This window comes from Pantherophis guttatus, chromosome 5 (genome assembly GCF_059756535.1).
Source record: "Pantherophis guttatus breed Tessera chromosome 5, ASM5975653v1, whole genome shotgun sequence".
Classification (NCBI taxonomy): Eukaryota; Metazoa; Chordata; class Lepidosauria; order Squamata; family Colubridae; genus Pantherophis; species Pantherophis guttatus.
Genome location: NC_142067.1, coordinates 107,672,190 through 107,694,107, shown reverse-complemented (window position 1 = coordinate 107,694,107; position 21,918 = coordinate 107,672,190). Strand labels below are relative to the sequence as shown.

Here is a 21,918-nt window from a genome sequence, read left to right as displayed (position 1 = left end):
CATGGCCGCGGTGGCCCCGCCCCTTCTCCCCTTCCACCAATCCCATCCGACTTCAGTGACGCCGCGGGTGGAGCGGTCCTCTCCTAGCAACCGTCTCCAGAATGCCAGTTGGAAGTCCTCTTTGTGAGAGGCTGGCGCGCGGCAACGGCCCTTCCCTTCCCCCCCCCCCGCCTTCCTCGGGAAGGCCCTCTCATTGGCCTCCTCCCGGTGAAGCCTCTTTTCCCATTGGCTGCCGCTCCTTTCCTGGTTCCGCCTGGTTTCCGTTCGCCTCAGGGCGAGTTGCAGACGTGGTCGGGATGGGGGTGAGGTGACGGCGGGGGTGCCGGGGAAGCCATGGAGCGGCTTCTGTGCTTCGTCTGGGTCGCGCTCTGGAGCGGCAGTTGCGCTTGGATGCGCGGGGCGCAAGCCAAGACCGTCCACGGCAGCTTCTCCAGCGCCGCGGCTCGCGCTCGGGCGGGCCAGGTGGTGGCTCGCTTCCAATTCCGAGGTAAGAAGTTCGGCGAGGGCAGAAGCGAAGGAAAAACGGAGTGGGGTTGCGGGGATGAGCCGTGACAGGCTGGCTCGAGGCGCCGCCTCGTGAGGCTGACCCGTGTGGGGTACCTGCCGCCCTACGCGTTCTTTGTGAAAATACACACACACACACACACACACACACACACACACACACACACACACAACGTGCCTTGGTAGTACAGGGGTTTAAGGCACCCTGTTATTAAGCTGGTTATTAAGACCACCTGCCTGCAATTACTGCAGGGTTCGAATCTCACCAAGGCTCAAGGTTGACTCAGCCTTCCATCCTTTCTAAGGTAGGTGAAATGAGGACCCAGTTTGTGGGGGCAATAAGCTGACTTTGTATAAATATATACAAAAGGATGAAGGCTATTGCTGAGCACATTGTAAGCCGCCCTGAGTCTCCGGAGAAGGGCGGCATATAAATCAAAATTAAAAACAAAAAACGTACGTTCTCGGGGAAAAGAGGCGTTTTTTCTGCATCTCCCGAGGACGACAGGAAGAGGAGGCTGCGGCCAAATTTTGGGAGCTTTTCGTCCCTGTCACATCTCAGACCAACCATCAAGTACAGGTGGTCCTCAACTTTACGACCGCCCAAAAATTTATGGCGCCAAGTGAGAAATTGAAGTAAACTCCCCGCTGGTTACGTGAACCTGCTTTCCACCATGGGCTTTGGTTGGGAGGAGGAGGTCGCGAAAGAGGGTTCGCGTGACGCCGGGACGCTGCAACAACCGTCATAAACGTGAGTCGGTTGTCGAGCATCCGAATTTGGATCCTGTGACCATGGGGATGCTGCAACGGTCGTCGGTGTGAAAAGTGGTCACGAAAAAACGATGCCGGTGTAACTTTGAACGGTCACTAAGCAAACTGTTGTAAGTCGAGGACTACCTGTAAACAATACCCCAGTCAAGAAACTGCGAAAGAGCCATCCGTAAACAACCCAACCAAAGAATCTCTAAGACTGCCCCCTCAGTTTGGCAAAACACAAAAATATAAACTGGCAGCAAACTGCACTCCTTTAGCACTGATGACATTACCTAGTTAGGATAATAAAACGTCTGCAAGAAAACAAGCAAGCTCAGAAAGCACCAAGGACCCCTCATTTCATCCCTGAGCTACAAATATTTTCCTTTATTGTTTCCCTAGGCCACTAAGGACTACTAGGCATCCTCATGATTGCAAAAGAAAAGTTTCTTCTGAGTTGAACTATGGTTTCCTTAGTGGCTGTGTGGAAGTAGACTTTATTGCCTTCCTGAAAAGAGTTTACACGTAGTCCTCGACTTACAACAGTTCATTTAGTGATCTTTCAAAGTTGCAACAGCACTGAAAACAAAGTGACTTATGACCGTTTTTCACACTTATGACCATTGCAGCATCCCCATGGTCATGTGATTTATATTCAAATGCTTGACAACTGCTTCGTATTTATGACAGTTGCAGTGTCCCGGGGTTATGTGGCCAAAGTTTCTGACCTGAGTCAATGGAGAAGCCAGATTCACTTGTCAAATTAGTAACCCGGTTGTTAACTGCAGTGATTCGCTTAACAAATGTGGCAAGAAAAGTTGTGAAATGGGACAAAACTCAAACCAATTTCTCACTTGGCAACATAAATTCTGGGCTCAATTGTGGTAATTGTGTAAGTCAAGGACTACCTGTACTTCTGCATTGGGATGTCCTGGTAGTCTATCTCACTTCTGTCCTGATCTCTGCTGATTTCCTTTGGGATCAGCCTTGTCCTCCCCAAGGTGCAGCTGGTTGCTGTGTTGCTGATTGCTGTGTTGCTTCCTCATTTGGAGCCTCTAAAACCTCTCTAACTGATCAGACTTCTATAGGCTCCATTTTATTTGCCCTGCTTCAGTTACCAAGTGCCGAATCTCCAGGAATTTAGCAGAACTGGCAGATGTGTTCTTGCCAGGGTGAAGAAATATTTTTGGTGAATTATACTTTTTCTGTGGTATCTACATAAAACATTTTAGCTCTGAGAGAGAAGCACAGTAATTGGTAGGTTGATATTAGGTTTGTGTTTAATACAAGCAGCCACCTTCTTAGTCTAGGGTTAGGGTTGGTTTTGAAAGATTGTGAGCTTTTGAGTACTTAAAGTCATCTGTGAGTGCCATTGTGGACACAGGGACTGTGATCTTTCTGCACCTCGTAGTTTCTGCTCCAGTCTTCCATGTGTATACTGCTCAGTATTTTCTAGCAGATGGGTGACCACTATGTCATTCAATCGTGAGCACTTCATGAATTTAGTTCACTATATGAGTTCCTTTTCAAGAAGGAATGCTAAATCCTCAGGCCTTGCCTACCACATGTGACTTCCATGAACTGATTATTTTGGAAGTAACTCACACAAGTGGTTTTTGCCTCTTAAGTGCTGGAATAATGCAGGTCACGTGATCATAAATATCTCAGTCAGGGGCACTCAGCCATCAGTTTGCATGGCAGTTTTTGATTTTCCTGCACAATTTTTGGCTAGCTTAGTACTGCTGCTCATTGAGTTATTACAGCAGCAAGATAAGAAAGTTAAACTCTCCCAAGCAGAGAAGAAACACTTAACAAGCACTGGCCTGGAAGCCAGAAGCAGCAAGTAGTTCTGAGCAAGTCAGCAGTGTGACAGAATATGGACCAAGCCTTCCATCCTCTTCTGTCCTGATAGGGGCATCTAGTAAAGTTCCAGAGGAAGAAAGGCTTGTTGGCACCCAGCATTAAGTAAAACTGTCAGCTGTCACCTTGAGCTTGCTGTGCTTCGCTATTCTGTGGTGAAAGACTACCATGAACTGTGGGGAGGGAAGTTTCCTGGGAAAGCAAAAGTTGAGACTATACCTGCTAAAGAAGTGCAGAGACGCTACCCCAAAGTCACCCAGCTGGAAGAAGGAGGGATGCGCTTGGATGATCTTTATGAAAGTCTCTTGCATGGACTTGATTGGTTACAGTCTGGTGGGCAGCGAGGTTCAGTTGCAGGGGGGTGGGAGTAGAAGTTAGGGATTTTGGCACACAATTCTCAGTTCTGGCTATGCATTATGCTCGACCTCTAATAAAACTATACCTTTCTCAACAAATGGAGCCAAGGATCATTTCTATTTAGAGGTTGTGGCCAGTCTGACAAGCATGAGCAGCGACAATAAGAAAAAGATCTAATTGTGCCTTTTCTGGTAACCAGAGATTGGTAACCATTTTTTTTTTTTTTTTTTTTTGGTGACAAATTGTTTGGCTTGTAAAGTAAGTATAAAGTAAAATTAGTGGGGGACCCATGTCAATATTTTCTGGTCATTTTTCCTTAGGGAGAAATCCTGGAAGTGATAGTTGTTGCTTCGGTTCTATACTTGCAGACATTCCTGCTGTGATTTGATTGATCCACTTGCTCACTAAATATTTTTCCCAGGCAGATAATGGAGAGCAGGAAGGCTATTAACCCTGCCTGCCATCTCAGAAAAGGAAAGCTGGGAAGCTAGTTGTTCAGGTTTATAGAAATTATGTACAGAGCCCCATCAAAGTGGTTGTGCTTGTTGATGATCTCTGACGAGAGCAGGATGGGGTAATGCAACCATCCTCACTCTCCTTGACCTCGGCAGCTTTCAGTACCATTGACCATGGTATCCTTTTGGGCTGGCTGGAGGGACTGGGGCTGTGCTGGTTCAATTCCTTTCTCCATGGTCAGTCCCAATCACTATTGAAAGGGAGTGAAAGATCCAGCCCTCCGCCACTATGTTGTGGTGTGCTGCAGGTCTCAATATTCTCTTCACTCCTTTCCAATATCTATATGAAACCGCTAGGCAAGATCATCTGTCACCACAGGTTAAGATATCTACTGAATGCCAATGACACCCAACTCGGTATCTCTCCACCCTTGGTGACCCAAGTGATGCTGTGGCTACCCTCTTGTGGTGCCTGATGGCAGTGGGGGCCTGGATGGGGGACAACAGGCTTCTACTTAGCCCTGGCAAGACCGAATGGCTTTGGGTACACAGGGCTCGGGAATTCTGTCATCTTTTATTCTGGATGGGGTAACACTGGGGTAGCATTGCCCCAGAAAGATCCAGTCCGCAGCTTGGGGGTTCCCCTAGACCTGTGATGGCGAACCTATGGCACGGGTGCCACAGGTGGCACGCGGAACCATATCTGAGGGCACACAAGCGTTGCCCTAGCTCAGCTCCAGCACACATGTGCCCACCGGCCAGCTGATTTTCGGGCCTTCTGGGCCCACCGGAAGTCGGGAAATGGGCTGTTTCCAGCCTTCGGAGGGCTTCCGGGGGAGGTGAGGAAGGCCGTTTTTGCCCTCCCCAGGCTCCTAGAAAGCCTCTGGAGGCTGAGGAGAGTAAAAAACGGGCCCACCTTGCCATCCGTGCCAAAAGTGAGGGGAGCGCGGGGGGAGCACACGAATGTGCGCGGGAGGGCGGGACACGGGTGGGCATTGAATTATGGGTGTGGGCACACATGCGCATGATCCCCCCCACTCTCCCCCCGCTTTTGGCATGCGACAGCAAAAAGGTTAGCCATCACTGCCCTAGACTCACAACTCCTGCTTGAGGAGCAGGGGGCAGTCGCAACTAGGAAAGCCTTGGCACAACTTTGTGTTGCACACCAGTTGCAGCCTTTCTTGCATCAGGATTCCATGTGCTCAGTTGTTCAGTCCCTAATCATCTCACGGTTGGACTGCTGTAATGCGTTTTATACAGGAGGATATCCTTGAGAAACATACAGAGGCTTAAGTTGGTACAAAGTGTGGCAGTACAGGCAGTTTTAGGTGCCCCAAGAATGGCCCTTGTATCACCACTGCTCCTCAAGCTATATTGGTTGCTACTCTGCTTCCGGGTACAATTCAAGGTGTTGGTGATCACCTTTAAAGCCCTTGGCATGGGTCAAAGTTTCTTGAGGGACCATCTCATCCCACTGGGATTGGCCCATCCTACTCATGCTGGCAGAAAAGGCAAATTTCAGATCCCATCAGCCCAATTATTCCAGCTGGCAGGGTCCAGGAGGAAAGCCTTCTCTGCTGTTGCTCCTGCCCTCTGGAATATCTTTAATTTGTTTTAATGCAGATACATTTTTATGACTGTAAGATGCCCAGAGTTACCTTTGGTATGATGGGCAGCCAATACATTTTAGAAAGGAAAGGAAAAGAAGGAAGAGAAAGAAAGTAAGTGAGAGAGAGAGAGAACAAAACTTCTAGACCAGTACTAATTATTTTATAGATAATTGTTTTTTATTACATGTCATAAATATGTATAAATTGTATCTTGAAATGCAAAAGCTATTGCAGCTGTATAAGCCCTAAACCCAGTTTAAGTATCTGGTTGACTTTGGCATGGTCAGGCATGGAAGGTATAGCCTGAGTTGAAAGCGTCCAGAAGAAGACAGTAACAACAGACCTCTGTTCTATTGCCAAGAAAACAACATGGAGATGTCTCTGAAACTAGAAATTCAAATATAACTTGATTTTATCTAACTCTTAAAGAAAATATTGGGAGAGAGGTTTGTAAATTAGCCACCTAACTTTCCTGCTTAAGGTCATCTGGTGAGGTGGAATTTAAATTGAAACGGGTGATTTCCCCCCCAGATTTTCAAGTTTTCTTAGAATAGGACGAGGAGATGTAGAAACCATTCCCTTTTCTAAGATTAAAATCTTATCCAACCTTCAAAACTGCCAACATTGCCTTGAAAACCATGAAAAATATTCCAAAATTGCCCAAATATGGCTTGAGAGAGGCAGTTAAATGTTGGCGACAAGATCTTGGAATGTAGATACAGTGACCAAATGTCCTTTTTTATTTCAGAAAACTGTCCTTTATTAGAAAATTTTGTACAGTTTTTCTGCTGTTCAATTTTCTTTTGTAAACCAAAATTATTTTTAAAAAAATAAACAATTACCTACAAACCTCTTTTAGGTTTTCCCCTTTCTCCAATTTGCTTTTTCTAAAGAAATATGGTCACCATAAGTACGATATGGGGAGGGGGGGGCACATGTGATGGGCTTGATCTTTCTGTCTCAAGTTCTGTCCTCCTCTGCTTTATGGTATATAATTGCAATAGGCCCAAATTTAGTCTTTCTTGAGATGTTGGAAAACACTTGTTCCGATCATCCCTTGGCTCTTCAAAACAAAAGTTATTCCTGATTCTGAAAAGCAGTCCTAAGCATATGGTACGTATGGCAGAGAGAGAAATTCAATTCACTGGATTTTTGACACCTTTCAGCATAGACAGAGTTTTAAAGAATGATCATGCTACGCAAATAATAAATGCAACTGGTAAATATGCAATAGAACATACCTCTTATCAGCATTAAACTGCCTTGTAGGGAATGTTTCTCTCTTGCAAATGTTTCTATCTGTATAACAGAATTTGACTTCTTTTTAAATATCAAGGTGATTGTGCTCTTCTGTATGTCAGAATCAACAACGTGGCAACTGCTGTTGGAAAAGAAGCAAAGCTTCATCTCTTTCAAGCTCAGGAATGGCTAAAGCTTCAAGAAAGCCAGCAGGATTACAGCTGTAAAGAAAAACTGGCTAAAGCTCAGCTGATAAGTGAGTCTGTGCGCAGGTGTCATTAATGTATTGAGCCATTATATAGCCTTCTTATACTCATTGGCTGATCATAGATTAATCCTTAGTAAAGCATTTAGAGGCCGTTAAAGTACTTTGATATTGGCACCAAAAGGCATGGAAAATTGCAAGTTTAAGGCACATTGACTTCTAGCTATACTAGTTATGAAATCTTTCTACAATCACCTGTTCTGCTTCCTTACATATTAACTTCTTTATACCTACATTTCGCTTTTCATCATTCAGTTCTAGCCTATTTTGATTTCACAGATTACATGTGTTATACATGGTGTATCACAAGTGAATGCTCTGTATTTGATTCTAAATGTGGTCCTTTTTTTCATCTAGATAATAGAGGATTGTTATATCCTGCTTATCCCCAGCATGGCCATTTTTGTTTTGGAAATCCCAATAAAGTTCATCAGAGTCAAGATTGTAATTGTTGACAAAACACAGCACCTAGGATAAGTTCATAGAAGGGAGAAGTTTCTAATCTGTTAACGCTCGCAATCAAAGCAAATGTTAATATTTACTCTTCCCTTTTGGATTCAATACAAAACTTAATATAATGCCAACTAGTGTAGATTAATCAGGTATTAAGTCAGGTCTAACACTTGGAGACTTAGCATCTCAACATGTCTTTGCAGCCAGTCCAAAGCTCTCCCCTCTAGACTTTTAACCACAACAAATATTAGAATGCAAAAAGCTGCATCAGAGGTAGGCAATTTTGGATGGGCCAGAGGCTATTCTTGGAGGCTATTCTTGGAGGTAGGAGGAGATGCAGAAGGCTGTCCCACTATTGCTGTGAAATCATGAGAAGGGGCCAAGTCTTTTGCCCCTTTCTGCCATTTTGTTTAGGGCAGGAAGATTTGAGAGGTGAGCCACTCCCACCTCAGGCAAACAATTGTTCTCAATTGTGCAACTGATAATCTTCCATTTTGCCACATTTTTTTAAATGATCATATTTGCTTCTGCTTCTACGTTTTCTCAGTGAATTGAAGAGAAAATTGTTACCCATACAGCTGACTTAAAAGCAATTTTTACAAAGCCATTCAATGATGCAATTGACTATTTTTCCATATTGCAAGTGTTAATATTTAAACCTATAATTATGGTAGCATAAAATAAGAAAATGATGTCTAGTTTTTTTAAAGCATGAAAAGAGCCCCTTTGTTTCCTTGTTCAATTAAAGAAAATGAAACTAGGAAATCAGATTACCAAGGCTAATATCAATGCTTGTGGACCACAAATATTTTATAATTAATAAATCCTCAAATAGTTTATTTCAAAGTGGTCATAATCAGAATCATTCTTAATTGTTATACTAATCAAAATAAAATGTTAATAGTAATGCACCACCAATACCCGTAGTTAATTATACACTGACATTGGCAGATTTTTAAAAGTGCCACATCTTGGGCTATTTTATATGTACTTCCTTCCCAAATTACTTTCAAAATGTATAAACTGGCTTTTGGTCTGTTTAGAATAAGTTATATGGATATTTAATCACATTTTGTAACTTAACAAGCAGCTTTATACTGAGCTAGAGCTGGCTCAGTATTGTTTGCATAGATAACTCCTCCCGCATTTTAGGCTGTTGTTTTTTCTAACCTGACATAAAGAAGTCAGGGATTCAAGGTGGATTTTTCTTCAGGCAAAGTCTTTACCATGCCCCTGAATCATTGAAGTATTTTTTTCTAATTAAATAACATTTTACTATAATTGACTATTCATTATCATTTTCATAATTAAGTGCATTTAGTTTCTTCTTTGGCCTAAAGGTGGTTAACTGGGAATGATTTTTGCCCTATGATATGTAATGAGTTGGTATGTCTTTAAATATAGTATATTTCCATTTACATTATAAACATACTCTGCAAAAATACATTCTATTGGTATATACGGGTATATTCTAGCATATATATTGGCATATGTACTTTCAGCAATAAGAATGTGCCCCTTAGCCATAATCAAACATGAAAAATTTCTTGCTAGAAATTTCTTATCATTAAAAGCTTCCTGGAGATAGTGACTTTAATGTATTTTTTTTAAGTGAACATGAACTACACCGAACAAAATATAACGGTATCCCAGGTCCCTTATCCAGATACGTGGTATGTATTTTATGTCGACAAGTTTACCTGTGCGGAGACATATGAAGACTCTGAATCTGAGGATGTTCAATTTGAAATGGTGCTACTAAATCCAGATGCAGAACGGAATCCATTAGATCACTTTAGTGCAGGGGAATCAGGTAAGGTATTTTTCTTGATATGGAGTGGGCTTTGTGGGAAATAGAATGAAGATGTGATCAATTTAATGGAAGTACATTTTTGGAGAAGAAGCATTTCTCCAAATCTATGAAAGATTATTCATTTAATACTAAGTTAAAATAGGTTGATTGCTTTAACTAGATTTTAGGGATCATAAAGTTCTTCCCTCTTCCATTTTTCTTGCACAGATAACAGGCAAATAATCCAAAATATCTGACTTTTAACTTTGGAAATAAATGTAATTTTTATCCTTATATTTTCTTAAATACAGGTATGGTACAGTGCCATACCTGTATGTTTCTTTAAGCTGCGTTGAATGAATTGAGAAATAATAGTGCAAGCTGGGATAGTCAAACATTTAAGCCTTGGGGTTTAACAGCTATCTTCAGTAGCCTTTTGGATTCAATTCCAGAAAGAAATACATACTTTTTCTTTTCTTTTTTTATTTATATGCCGCCCTTCTCCGGAGACTCAGGGCGGCTTACAATGCGTTAAGCAATAGCCTTCATACTTTTGTATATTTATACAAAGTCAGCTTATTGCCCCCACAAACTGGGTCCTCAATTTACCTACCTTAGAAAGGATGGAAGGCTGAGTCAACCTTGAGCCTGGGGAGAGTCGAACTTGCAGTAATTGCAGGCAGCTGAATGTTAATAACAGGCTGTTAGTCTGCTGCGCCACTTGATTGCAAAACAAACAAGAAACTTACCTGCAACTTTTTAAAGCCTTTATGTCTTTTTTTTTTTTGCATCATGTGACTGTCTTCCCATAGCAACTTAATGAATAAAGAAAAGAATATGAATTATAGAACCTACAATTTACGGTATTAGTTTGGTTTACCTCACAAAGTGTTGTAAGGTAAAGTTGCATTTTACATGGGAGCACTTTACGGAGCACCTACCAGTTTTAAGTACTGCAGCAGTGACATCTAGTGGTAAGACAAAACACCTCGCTCTTAGCTGCTGCTTTTGCAAAGGCTACCATAGTTGCCATATTTAGTCTCAAAAACAATCCTGAAGATAGTGATTCTTCAAAAAAAGGATGATTAGGCAGAAAAAAGTTACATAACCAAACAGATTATATTTTGAAATCAAAAGTGAAACTGAGTTTCCTTGTTTCATGTAATTCCCAATCCCTATTATAGCATTTCTCAATCTATACGCAATTTAAGCTGTGTGAACTTCAACTCCCAGAATTCCCCAGCAAGCATGATGTGGAATCACCCTATCACATGTCTTCATCTCTGCTAGCATTATATCTCCTCTGCTGGTGGTCCTTTAAAGACCTAATGAACCTCTCAAGGTCCCATCACGAAGGGCCTTTTCTGTAGCGGAACTTGTTTCTGGAATGCTCCCTGCATCTTTTAGCCCAAAATGAAACAGGTTATTTCCCCAGACTTTTCAGACTTCTTAAACTTCAAATCAGCTGCTGTTCTCCATTGTTACTAAGCTGTAGTCAAATGTGTTTTAATTGGAAGTTGATCTGGGAATTGTCAGGTTATTCATTAGACAGAAGGCATGAAAGCAAGGTTTATAAGAAACAAGGCATTCATTGTCAAAGAAATGAATGAACATTGTTTTTTTCTGTTCACAGGCTTACATGAGTTCTTCTTTCTACTTGTCCTGGGTTATTTTGTTTCTGCCTGCATTTACGCTCAGTCCTTGTGGCAAACAATTAAGAAAGGGGGACCTATGCACACGGTGCTCAAAGTGCTGTCTGTAGTTTTGCTCCTGCAAGCAGCTTCAGCTCTTGCAAACTATCTGCATTTTTCAAGGTAAATTCAGATCCCACGGAAGGGACTTCAGCTGAATTCCTATAAACTGTTGCTCTTATCTGCTGTCTTAGGCTTCCAGCAGCAACTTTTACTAACAAGAATTTCTAGCTTTCCCAGCTAGCTTTGCTCTTAAGGCCTGAACCTCAAATGATTCCTTTGAAAAATCCTAGGCTGCGCTGCTTAGGCCTAAACTTTCTTTCTGCTCCAGCATACAGAGGCAATTAGCCTAAGTTACTGTTACAGTATTTATTTGAAAAATATGTATTTATTTTGGAAAATGTATATAGCTGCTTACTCGCTCACAGCAACTCTAGGCAGCTTACAGAAAATAAAAATAATGTAGAATGAAAATAATAATAATATAACACACACACAATAATCGTGCAACAACACCAGCAGAACTGCAAAAAACTGCACTACTTGGAACATCATATACTGTATTTTAAGAAGATACTTGGTTGATACCTAGGACACTGGCAGCAACCCGAACCAACCATTAGTACCAGTCAATCGTATTTGTGACACATTTTTAAATGTTCAGTTGACTGAGTTTCATGTTTAATGAATAAAAGATAATAATATAACACATACACCCTCGGCAACACACACTCATATCAACCATTTAACTGACTCCATCCCACTCTGGGTTCTCCAGGCCCATTGGCAAAACCATCTCTTCAAGGCTTTCCGAGAGAGTATCAGAATAGGGCCCATTATAATTTCTGGAAGGATGATGTTCCAGAGGGAGGGAGCCACCACAGAGAAGGCCCTTCTTCTTGGATCCTGCCAGATGTACCTGAGTAATCTCAGATGGCACCACTCATTGCAGAGTACATGGATTACTTGGGGTTATGCTGTGGATTCTCACCGTGGTATGGAAGCCATTCAGATGTATGCAGGTAATTTGTACTTCTGAGCAGACCAGGCTTCTATTATACTGAATCTCTTACTCCAATTTGCTGGGGAAAACATCACTCTAAGGGGATGCTTATTCAGTGGCTTCTAATTTTAACAAAATTGGTTTCACAGAGCATTAGGACAAAAAATCAGGTTGCTGATTGTTGTTTCCTGATATTAAACCCACAGAATTGTTTTGTGGTTTGCCCATAATCTTCTTTTCTTGTGGCTGCACATTCCTACTTCGGTTTCTTTTCAAATTCACTTCTTTAATCTTAAATAGAGTTTCTTACAGTGGGTTCCTTGAAATAATGCAAATACATTACAAACCAGGGTTGGAATGCATTCTAGATTTCTTTTAATATTTGGGGGAGGGTTTTTAACACAGTAAAAGTAAACTAACTATATGTAAATTTACATGTAAACTAACATCTATGAATGAAGGAATAAAGAGGGAGTCTGGTTAGGATAAAAAGGAACCGAGTGCAGAAGTTTCTCAGCAGCAATTGCAGTGGCCAAATTATATTCCAGTGTAAGCAACCTTATATGTGCTGTTTATAATCCAATATCTATTTCTTTTGCTATCGATTAACATTAAACGTTCTGCAAATAACGTGTGTGTGTGCGCGCACATATGCATGTATGTGTGTGTATGTGTATCCAGAAAGATTGTTTGTAATTATTGTGTAGGCCCTTTGCATTTGAAGGAGAAAATGTGCTTCTGAGCATGGAAGTAAGACCTGCTGCCAACTCCTGAGAGCAGCTACCTCTGTCCCAGCATCGTATAGCCTGGGGTGTCAAACTCTATTTCACTGAGAGCCGCATCAGGGTTGTGTTTGATCTCCTGAGGGGGTGTGTGGCCAGCTCGACATCACTCATGTCAGAGGTGCTTGTATTGGCCCAACTGCTCACGGCCCTCCCGAGCTCCCATTTTCGCTGGCAGAGGGCATCATGGGCTGGTCCTTCACTGTTTCCAGGGCAGCTCCGCGGCCAGATCTAAGCACCCCACAGGCCAGATCCGGCCCATGGGCCTTGAGTTTGACATCCCTGGTATAGTCCCTTTCATTGCTACTTCACATCCTAAGAAAAGCCTTGTTTGGCTCATAAAGTAGCAGACTCAGACTTTCACCTTGTAATCTGAAGTGGTACACAACTCTAATATTGTGTGGGAAGCATTGGACTTTTTAACAGAATGAGCTTTTGAAAATTATTTTCTTTCGTTTACATTAGTTATTCAACAAATGGAGTAGGATTGCCTTTTATGGGGAGCCTTGCAGAATGTAAGTACATCTTTTCTAAGTTGAGTATTTGGATATATCATGAAATATTGTTTAATATCTTTTTAATTATTGTATGTGTTATTTGGAGTGCGCTAATGCCCTATACTTCCACATACTGCCTGGGGCTGGGAGGATCCCACCAGCCAATACATAGGGCAGGGCTTTGTTCATTGTGTCTAGCAACGTATTTGATTATTTCAAAAGATGCTTAACAGTGTAATCATACACTTGTCTGCCCAAATCTGAACATGCTGAATTAATTGCTCTCAGAGTAAATAGGAGATTAAACTAAATAGTTAGCAGCAAATTAAAATGGTCCACATTGGACAGCATAGCTGGAAAATTGAGAGGTTGGGGAGCATGTTATTGTTTATTCGCATCATTTGGGGAGCCCTCGGCCTCTTATTTAACCTAGAAATAAGGGGAAATTTTCTGGCAGTGAGAATAATCAACCAATGGAACAGTTTGCCTTCAGAAGTTGTAGGAGCTTCATCACTGGAGGCTTTCAAGAAGAGACTGGACTGCCATCTGTCAGAAATGGTGTAGGGTCTCCTGCTTGGGCAGGGGGTTGGACTAGATTTATTTATTTATTTATTTATTATTAATTTTATTTCTATACCGCCCTTCTCCCGAAGGACTCAGGGTGGTGTACAGCCTGATTAAAAGCACAAAGACAGACAAAATTTAAAAATAATTAAAATTATTAAATAATTGGCTCAGTTATAAAAACCCCAAATTTAAAATCCCACATTTAAAACCAATTAAAATCTTTACATTGATAGCCCGGCCTGGCGGAACAACAAGGTTTTGAGGGCACAGCGAAATACACGGAGATCAGAGATCTTACGCATTTCTCGGGGCAGTTCATTCCAAAGGGCAGGGGTTCCCACAGAGAAGGCCCTCCCCTTGGGTGTCGCCAGCCGACATAATTTGGCCGATGGCACCCTGAGGAGACCCTCTCTGTGGGAACGGACTGGCCAGTCGGAGGCTACTGGTGGCAGATGACCTTCAATGTCCCTTCCAACTCTGTTAATCTGTTAATCTTAAAGACATTGTTAAGCATCAAAAGATGACTTGTTCTGCTGCAAAAGTTGAAAATGTCTTGCCACATTTTTGGAGAAGTGACTGAAAGTAAAAATCATTCCTAATGAGGCCAAAATTGATCTCAATATAGCAAGAGTGAGTGTGAATGGTAACCATTCAGCTGTTCACCCAAAGGAATGGCTACCCCAAAGGACCTGTATGAAGGGCAGAAGCTTCCCCTAGAAACATTTTGCAGAACTAAGGCTTTCTATGTGCCAGGTATCCCTAATGCCATCATGAGTAATTTAACTGTGTAACTTTTTTTGACCTTTCCCTTAGTGTGTGACATAATCTCTCAGGTGCAGATGTTGTACCTGCTACTGAGTCTTTGCATGGGATGGGCAATTGGTAGAATGAAGAAATCTCAGAGCAAACCTCTGCAGTGGGATTCCAGTCCAGCATCCACTGCCATTGCCATAACTGCTGTTGTGACACAGGTCTGTAGTGGGATGGTTTTGTGGTTTGTTTGTTTTTTTGTCTTTAGTGAAGAAGGGATTAGTGGCTAATAATTCTAGAACATTAATAAGATGTAATCTTGAAAATGATGTTACCCGAATAGAACGGCCTAGTGATTATTTGGGAAGTTGGATAATGAAATCAAGCTGGACAGGTTCTGCACCTGATTTTAGCATAATTGGACGATGCTGCCGAAGCCATAGCCTCCAAAAGAGAGCCAGATCAGTGTAGTGCCCCAGGATAGAAATTGGGAAACCTGAGTTCGAGTCCTGTCTCAGGCACAAAAAGCTGAAGGTGTTTACGGTGACCTTGAGCCAATCCCTCTTTCTCAACCCTAGGAAAAAGAAGGAATGGGAACCACTTGCGAAATCTTGGCACAACTACAAGGACTTGTCCAAGGGGTAAAAATTGGGTCCAGGTCCCCTTCTCCAAAAATAGCCTCTCTAAAAGGATTAGTCCAGAATATTTTGTTACACTTTTTCCAAATCTATAATTATTTTTTTCTATTTAGTAATTATTTTGAAGTTTTACTTTTTTTCCAATCTGAGGTAGTCGTTACTAATAATGTGGATCCATCAACAGACTGACTTTAAAAATAAAAGACAAGGATGACACAGAATATTACTTGATATCAAATAAATTTTATGAGTGGTTAGAGATAAGAGGTAGAAATTAGATGAAGAAAAATTATTGCTACGTATGAATTAAAGATAAAGATGGTTTATAACTATAAATATGCCAATATATTTAACAGAATTATAAATAAGCCGATATAAAGAGAAGTTTAGCCAAAATTATTCTGTTACATTATTACTATTGTTACCAATATATGTGTTAATACTTTTTACTGCCTTTTCTTTGTTTTTCTGTTGTAAATTATATACCTTGACAATACACTGTATTCAAAATGTTTATGAATAAAAAAAAAATGTGGATCCATCGTGCTTGTATTTTGTGAACAAAGTTTTCTTCAAGCATCATTTTTATTCTTGGTATATGGCTTGTTCTGTTGCAGAGCATTCTGCTTATTTGGGAGCAGCTTGAGGATACCAATCACCATAGTTACCATTCACACCAAAGTTTAGCCGGTACACTTCTCCTTGGCTTAAGAATTTGTCTAGCTGTGTTGTTAGGATGCGGACTTTACCAGATTATCCGAATTGAGAGGAGTACTCTAAAAAGAGAATTCTATATTACTTTCACAAAGGTATGTGCGTTACATGAAAACCCGATGTATTCTTTTAAAAAAACCCATTGAAACTCTTTTGAAGAAAATATAAAGAAGTTTAATTATATTTATTCAGAAGTAAGTCAGGATGTTTGTAATGAGGCTCCTTTGTGTGTATATGTGTAAATAAAAAAGTTTTGAATTGCCCAGGAAAGATTTTTTTAAGGTATACTTCCATTAGTATCCTTACCGCTTTCTGTTTCATGATTTAAAATAGTTAATTCTTTTAAAAAAGAGTTTTGACAGCAGAAAAGTGTCTCACCGGGGGCGTGGGGGGTGTCCATAAACCATGAATGTTACCAGATATCCATAGCTGATATCCATATGTGTCTTCTCTCTTTCAGGGATGTATTCTATGGTTTTTATGTCATCCAACTCTTATGACTATATCTCTAATGTTTAGAGATTATCAGCGAGAAAAGGTTGGTATATGCAACATATTAGGGGTATTTTTCAGAACTGAGAATCACTGACATGAAGGATGCTCCTTTCTGATGATAAAGCCCACACTTTTTAATTTAGCTATTTTTTGCTAGACCTTAAATCGTATAGTTGCCCTAAAAGTCCTTGTTCTTGCTGCATGCATTTCACTAAGCTGGCCTTAAGAGCAAATTAGGATTGCAATCTGGCTATTCCCCCTTGCGTTTATTCTGCGTTTAGTTAAGCCAGACACAGGGTTGTCCTGAGAAAAGTGATTGTTTGAGTTGACTGTAAAAAGAAGGGCAAATTGTGCTGCAAAGAAGCTCAAAATGGCTCCTGGCATGCTTTTTGTGGCCTGCTAAAATTTCCCCCCACTCCAGTGGGAGGAAAAAACAAGGGGTAGTTTTGCACTTGGGGATTTGGAAAGTTTTGAATGGAAAAAGAGATGATCAAAGGCACCTGTGTCACTCCGTAAAACTCCTCAGCTGCCTCCCCCAAATAGAAGCTGGACCTGCCCATTTTTGAAGTACATCCTCAATCTTCCTTGTAAAGCCTGGCTCAGTCCAATGGAAATTGAATTCCCCCACCCCCCCACCCCCCACCCACCCCCGTCCACCCACAGGCTGTAGCTTTGGGAAATCAGGGGCAGGAACATGAATCTGGCCCTGACAATTGAAGTACAAAAGGAAAGAATGAAGATTGTTCCAAAGAAAAGCTTTCTGAGCAAACCAAAGTTCATTGGGGAAATCAGATGTAAAGAACATTTTCTGAAATCATTGGGTTAAATCCAAACTAAGCCGTATTTTAGTGCTGTGGGGATGAAGTAGTGGAACCACAATTCCGTGGCCAGTTTCAAGTCATAAAATGGTGCATTTAAATTTTTGTCGTCGAGTTTTGATGTGGGAACCCAATCCAAGCCTTGTATTTTGCAAATCATTGCTAGAAAATAACATAGAATAACATAGAATATGGCTTAACATAGAATAAGCCTCCCATGGCTTATTCAACAAACCATGTTTCTGTGTAGTGTCTGGAACGTTATCACTTCTGATATTATGAATTAGAGACACTTCGTAGAATATCTGAAGTTGTGATTTTTTCATCATGCGAGCCGAGTTTGGTTTCATGCAGTGGTAAAATGAAACGTCAGCTTTCTGGACCCCAGTGCTACATATTTTGCATACACTAGAGCAGAATCTGGCAGTTTGCATAATTTGTGTAATGATATCCTCAATTAAACAATGTAAATGACACCTTGCTGCGAATGGTGTGCTCTTTGATTTTTCCATGCCTTTGGGAATACCAGATCTCCATCCCCTGCAATTAATTAGTTAAAACACAATTTCATTGTACCTCCCCACTCTCCTCCTCCCCTCCATCTCCGAGTGAAACTTTCAACTTGCAAGGTGTGAAAGGAAAAAAGAATGTTATCCTTGCCATATGCTCTTCTTTCATTGACTGTGTCTAAAGAGATCTTCCACCCCTTTGTACATCTAAGAAATTTCACACGAGTTGTATGTTCATTGTACAAAGCATATTCTGTCTCACTCGCTTTTTGTTATTGTTCCCTCTTAGATTATTACCATGGGTGTCATTCTCTGCCAGCTGTTTTCCATGGTCCTTCTGTACCGGCTCTTTGTTTCCCATAGTCTTTACTGGGAAGTGTCCTCTCTCTCTTCAGTGACATTGCCTCTAACAGTAGCATCTGGACATAAAAGTCGGCATCACTTCTGAGATTCCCTTTGGATACTTCTTGGCAACGGTGCAATAAAGATTTGGAAACCGAGCAGCTATTTTCAGCAGTAAACTCAGCTCAAGAATAGCTCAATAATTAGAAGACAGCATTTTTCTCTCGCTGGATCACCACAAATGCAGAAGTGATTGGAATGTATCAAAAATAGTGATGAGCAACCTTCTTCTTCTTCTTCTTTTTTTTTTTTTTTTTTGCTATTGGGATAAAGACCACGTGATTTTAGTCACGTTTTCACTCCAAATCTGCCTCATTTGCATTAAAAGTTCAAATTTTGATAATGATAAATTTAAACTAATTGGATGGAAGAGTTCGGCAGTTCAGATAATGCATATCTTGTTTAAGGTGGCTTTAAGACAAAAAACTTATGCCGAAGTTTAATAGGACTTAAACTGTAATAGGTCCATAAAAACAGTGTATAATGTTTACAGTGAACAATAGTTCTCATTATCACTTTCTTGCCTTGAGGCTTGGATGTAGTTCAGTTTTTAGCTTGATTGCCAGTTGTGTTTTAATTCTGTGTTTGACATTTTACAAGAGCAGAAGGGTGATTAACTAACTCTTTAAGTTAAAAAAAAAAAAACACAAAACCCACAGCCGCATGGTTGTAAAAGGAGCAGGTTTATGCCTCCTAAACAGAGGAGAGAAAAAATAAAAATGTGTTAATGCAGTACTACAGTTTTAAATCCTGAGAGAATTTGGTGAGGATTCAGTCATAATTAAGCCATAGCTGCAGATTAAATTAATAGAAGCATTTCAGATGTTAGTTTCAGTCATCAACTACCCATGAATTCCTGCCCAAGGATACTTAATCAGGATTAAATTTTCTCTGAATAATTGAAAAACAAAATACTCATTGGATTTGCTGTAATTCAAGTTGGCGTTTGTGTTCTGAGCGGTTGCCATTTTTCCAGCCATTGTAACAGAGCAACACTTGTCAGTGGTACATTTAGGCTGTTGCAGTAAATGCAGACTTTAATTGAAGTGCCTATTTATTGCTCCAAATTAAAATCCTATGAACAGTATCTCCTGTACAGTATGAATGTTCCTGTTAAGTAACTGATTTATTTCAAGGCTAATGCCTTTTTTCAAAATATGCTTGTAATTGTGACCTACAAGAAATTTTAAGCCCCCCTTTTTAAACTATAATTCCGTTTGTTCATCTTTGCTCTGAGTTGTACCCACAAGACTGCCACATTTTACTGTCTTTGGGGAAATGGATCACTCTGTGACGTTCTCTTCTTCCTGCCCTTTCTGGTGGATTCAATGGCCAAAGAAAAGGAGGACATAAGAATATTGTGGTATCCCTTATCCAGTCTTCCTACTTCTCCGTCTTCATACCAGGACTATCAGAAACAGGAATGCAGCTATCACAGACGTAGCTTGCGCAAGGGGGGGGGGGAGTTGTTCAAGAAAGCCCCAGGCTACAAATCCGAAATTGTGCAAACTTGAACATAATTTTAGGAATGCGTTCTTGAAAATCAAAGACAGTCTAGTCTTCAAAAGTGCTGCTTCAGCACAATTCCTAGTAAAGCTAGGAGTTCTAGTTAGAGAACAGGAGATCTTCCGGTATTTGATTTCCACTTTTGGAATTTGTAGGTCAGTGTTTCTCAACCTTAGCAACTTTAAAATAAGTGGACTTCAGCTCCTACAATTCCCTGGCTGGATGGGGAATTCTGAGACTTGAAGTCCACTTATTTTAAAATTGCTAAGATTGAGAATAGCTGCTGTAGTAATTGGCTCCTTGGTGAGGCAAACAACAGCATGGTAAAAATTATTCACTTAAAAGGGTTAATTATTATTTTTTGTTACTTGGAACAAGAATAAAAGATTGGGTTGGAAAGATTGAAATAGTTTAGTTTCACATTAGTGGTGAAATTATTGCAAAATTATTTTTTGCATTTCTCATTAACCACATCAAAACTTTGCTGGTTAAACTTGTGTTTATCTGTATGCTGATAATTTACAGTAGACAAAGTGCTTTTGGGCATGGATTTTTATAACAGCAGAAATTTAGCATTTTCTCTTGCAGAAAATACAGTATGTATGGGCAAATTCAAACATTGAGATAATAGTGGCATTGGAGATCTTGCCGTATCAAACATGACATTTCAGAAAACTGCACAAAAATGATACGTGCTCTTATATTTATGAGTTCTGCTTTCATGTGGTTGAGTTTGGCCCTGCCAGGAAACTTGAAATAGTGTGGTCATGAAGACTGGCAGATAATGTATTGCTTTTAGCACATAAACACCAAACCTCAGTGTCTTGGCTGCTATGGAAAGACACTGCAATCTGTCTTGTGTAAACTTTCCAAAAGTTACCAGTGGCACTTCTGGATTTTACAGTTTAGACATATAGCAATTATGTACCACAGATATATCTACCTCGAGTGTGTTATCAGATGCCGTTTTGTAGTGTCCGTACTTCTAGTCATTTTGGTTAAAATAATGATCCAACATTGTTATGGCATGTTTATGAATCATTGAGTTGAGGCAAGTCTAAGAATTGGCAGAGGTGTCCTTGCATCCTACACCAGAGGGTAACATTTAATGTGGATCGTGGGAACCTAAGAAGTGGCCTTAACTGGTCAGACAATCTATCCAACTAACCAGTTCAGTTGTACTTCTGACTTACCAGATAAAGGTAATTGGGTAACATGAAAAGAAGTGTAATTCTCAGCTGTTTCCTGATCCTTAGAAGAAACTAGAAATGGAATTGGGCTTTTACACAAGTGAAGCACTTCACACAAAAAGCCAAAACAGTTATTTTAATAGTTCCTGGGTACAAAAGATTTTTCCCATTGGGGGAAAGGACCAGAAAAACCTTCAAAAACAAAGATTGAACAAGCATTGTGAAAATGTTTTGCTAGATCCAGAAGCTACCTAGTTGTGTAATTCTGCAACTTGTTGGGAAAAAGACTTCATATTACTCATTGAGGTCAACAAGATTATTAGATATTAGATATAATATCTAATTCAAATCTTTCACTTAAATGTAGATGTTGGTCTGTCTAGTGTCCAAATAAAATTATGAAAATAATCTTGCTCAATCCATGTAAACCTTAGGAAAGTTTTTTTTTAAAAAAAATATCTTTAATTTAAATCTTTAAATCTTTAATTACAATTTTCATGTAATGCCATCTGTTTCCAGCTGAAATCAGAATATCTTAATTGGCATTGAACTTGGAATGATAACTCTGACTTTTCTCTTGTATTATCAAATAAACAATTTGGTGTACAAAAAATAGTTGAAAAAACTAAACTAACCTGTTGTAACTCAGCAAAATTCCCTCTATAAAGCTGCTGGCCATCCTGTCCTTTACCATTTGCAACATGCACATCCTGCTTTTTTTTCTGAAGCTCAGGGCCCCTGCGGATGAACACAGGAATGTTTCCTTACATAGCCTTGCAACCAAAAGTAAACATTTTATAGGTGATTATGTGGGTTCGCTCCACACCTATTTGTTAATATTCAATTGTACATACGATATTCCAATAAGGGCATTCTTGTGCTGACTTAATGAATTGGTAAAACGTATGTGCCCCATTAGATGGCAGCACCTAGTCAACATTGACTGATCTCAAGAAATTGAAGAAGCTGGTTAAAATTTGGATGGGAGACCACCAGGAAGTGCCAGGGCTATATAAGCTACACTGAGAAGTAGAAGAAAACATCCTGAAGAAGGTTAAGGTAGGTGCA

General features: G+C 40.4%; 1 protein-coding gene and 1 long non-coding RNA gene across 2 annotated transcripts in view; one reads left to right on the top strand and one right to left on the bottom strand.

The window, feature by feature from the left end:
- Positions 1-98: 98 nt before the first annotated feature.
- Positions 99-19,241, top strand: GPR180 (G protein-coupled receptor 180). The gene is made up of 9 exons (XM_034417490.3): positions 99-487; positions 6,876-7,034; positions 9,109-9,309; positions 10,922-11,102; positions 13,230-13,279; positions 14,642-14,799; positions 15,834-16,025; positions 16,391-16,468; positions 18,042-19,241. The coding sequence occupies exons 1-9, from the start codon at positions 334-336 to the stop codon at positions 18,198-18,200; spliced, it is 1,332 nt and encodes a 443-aa protein (XP_034273381.1). The 5' UTR covers positions 99-333; the 3' UTR covers positions 18,201-19,241.
- Positions 18,389-21,918, bottom strand: part of LOC148113551 (uncharacterized) — a 53,683-nt gene continuing 50,153 nt past the window's right edge. Inside the window, exon 4 of the long non-coding RNA XR_015734564.1 lies at positions 18,389-21,588. This is a non-coding gene — a long non-coding RNA (uncharacterized LOC148113551). The remainder of the gene's footprint in view (positions 21,589-21,918) is intronic.

Bases quoted from the DNA above. Each gene is read 5' to 3' on its own strand.
- GPR180 (XM_034417490.3), top strand. From the start codon at position 334: ATGGAGCGGCTTCTGTGCTTCGTCTGGGTCGCGCTCTGGAGCGGCAGT. The intron at 9,310-10,921 runs GTAAGGTATTTT...TTCTGTTCACAG, and splicing joins CTTTAGTGCAGGGGAATCAG to GCTTACATGAGTTCTTCTTT. The intron at 16,026-16,390 runs GTATGTGCGTTA...TCTCTCTTTCAG, and splicing joins TCTATATTACTTTCACAAAG to GGATGTATTCTATGGTTTTT.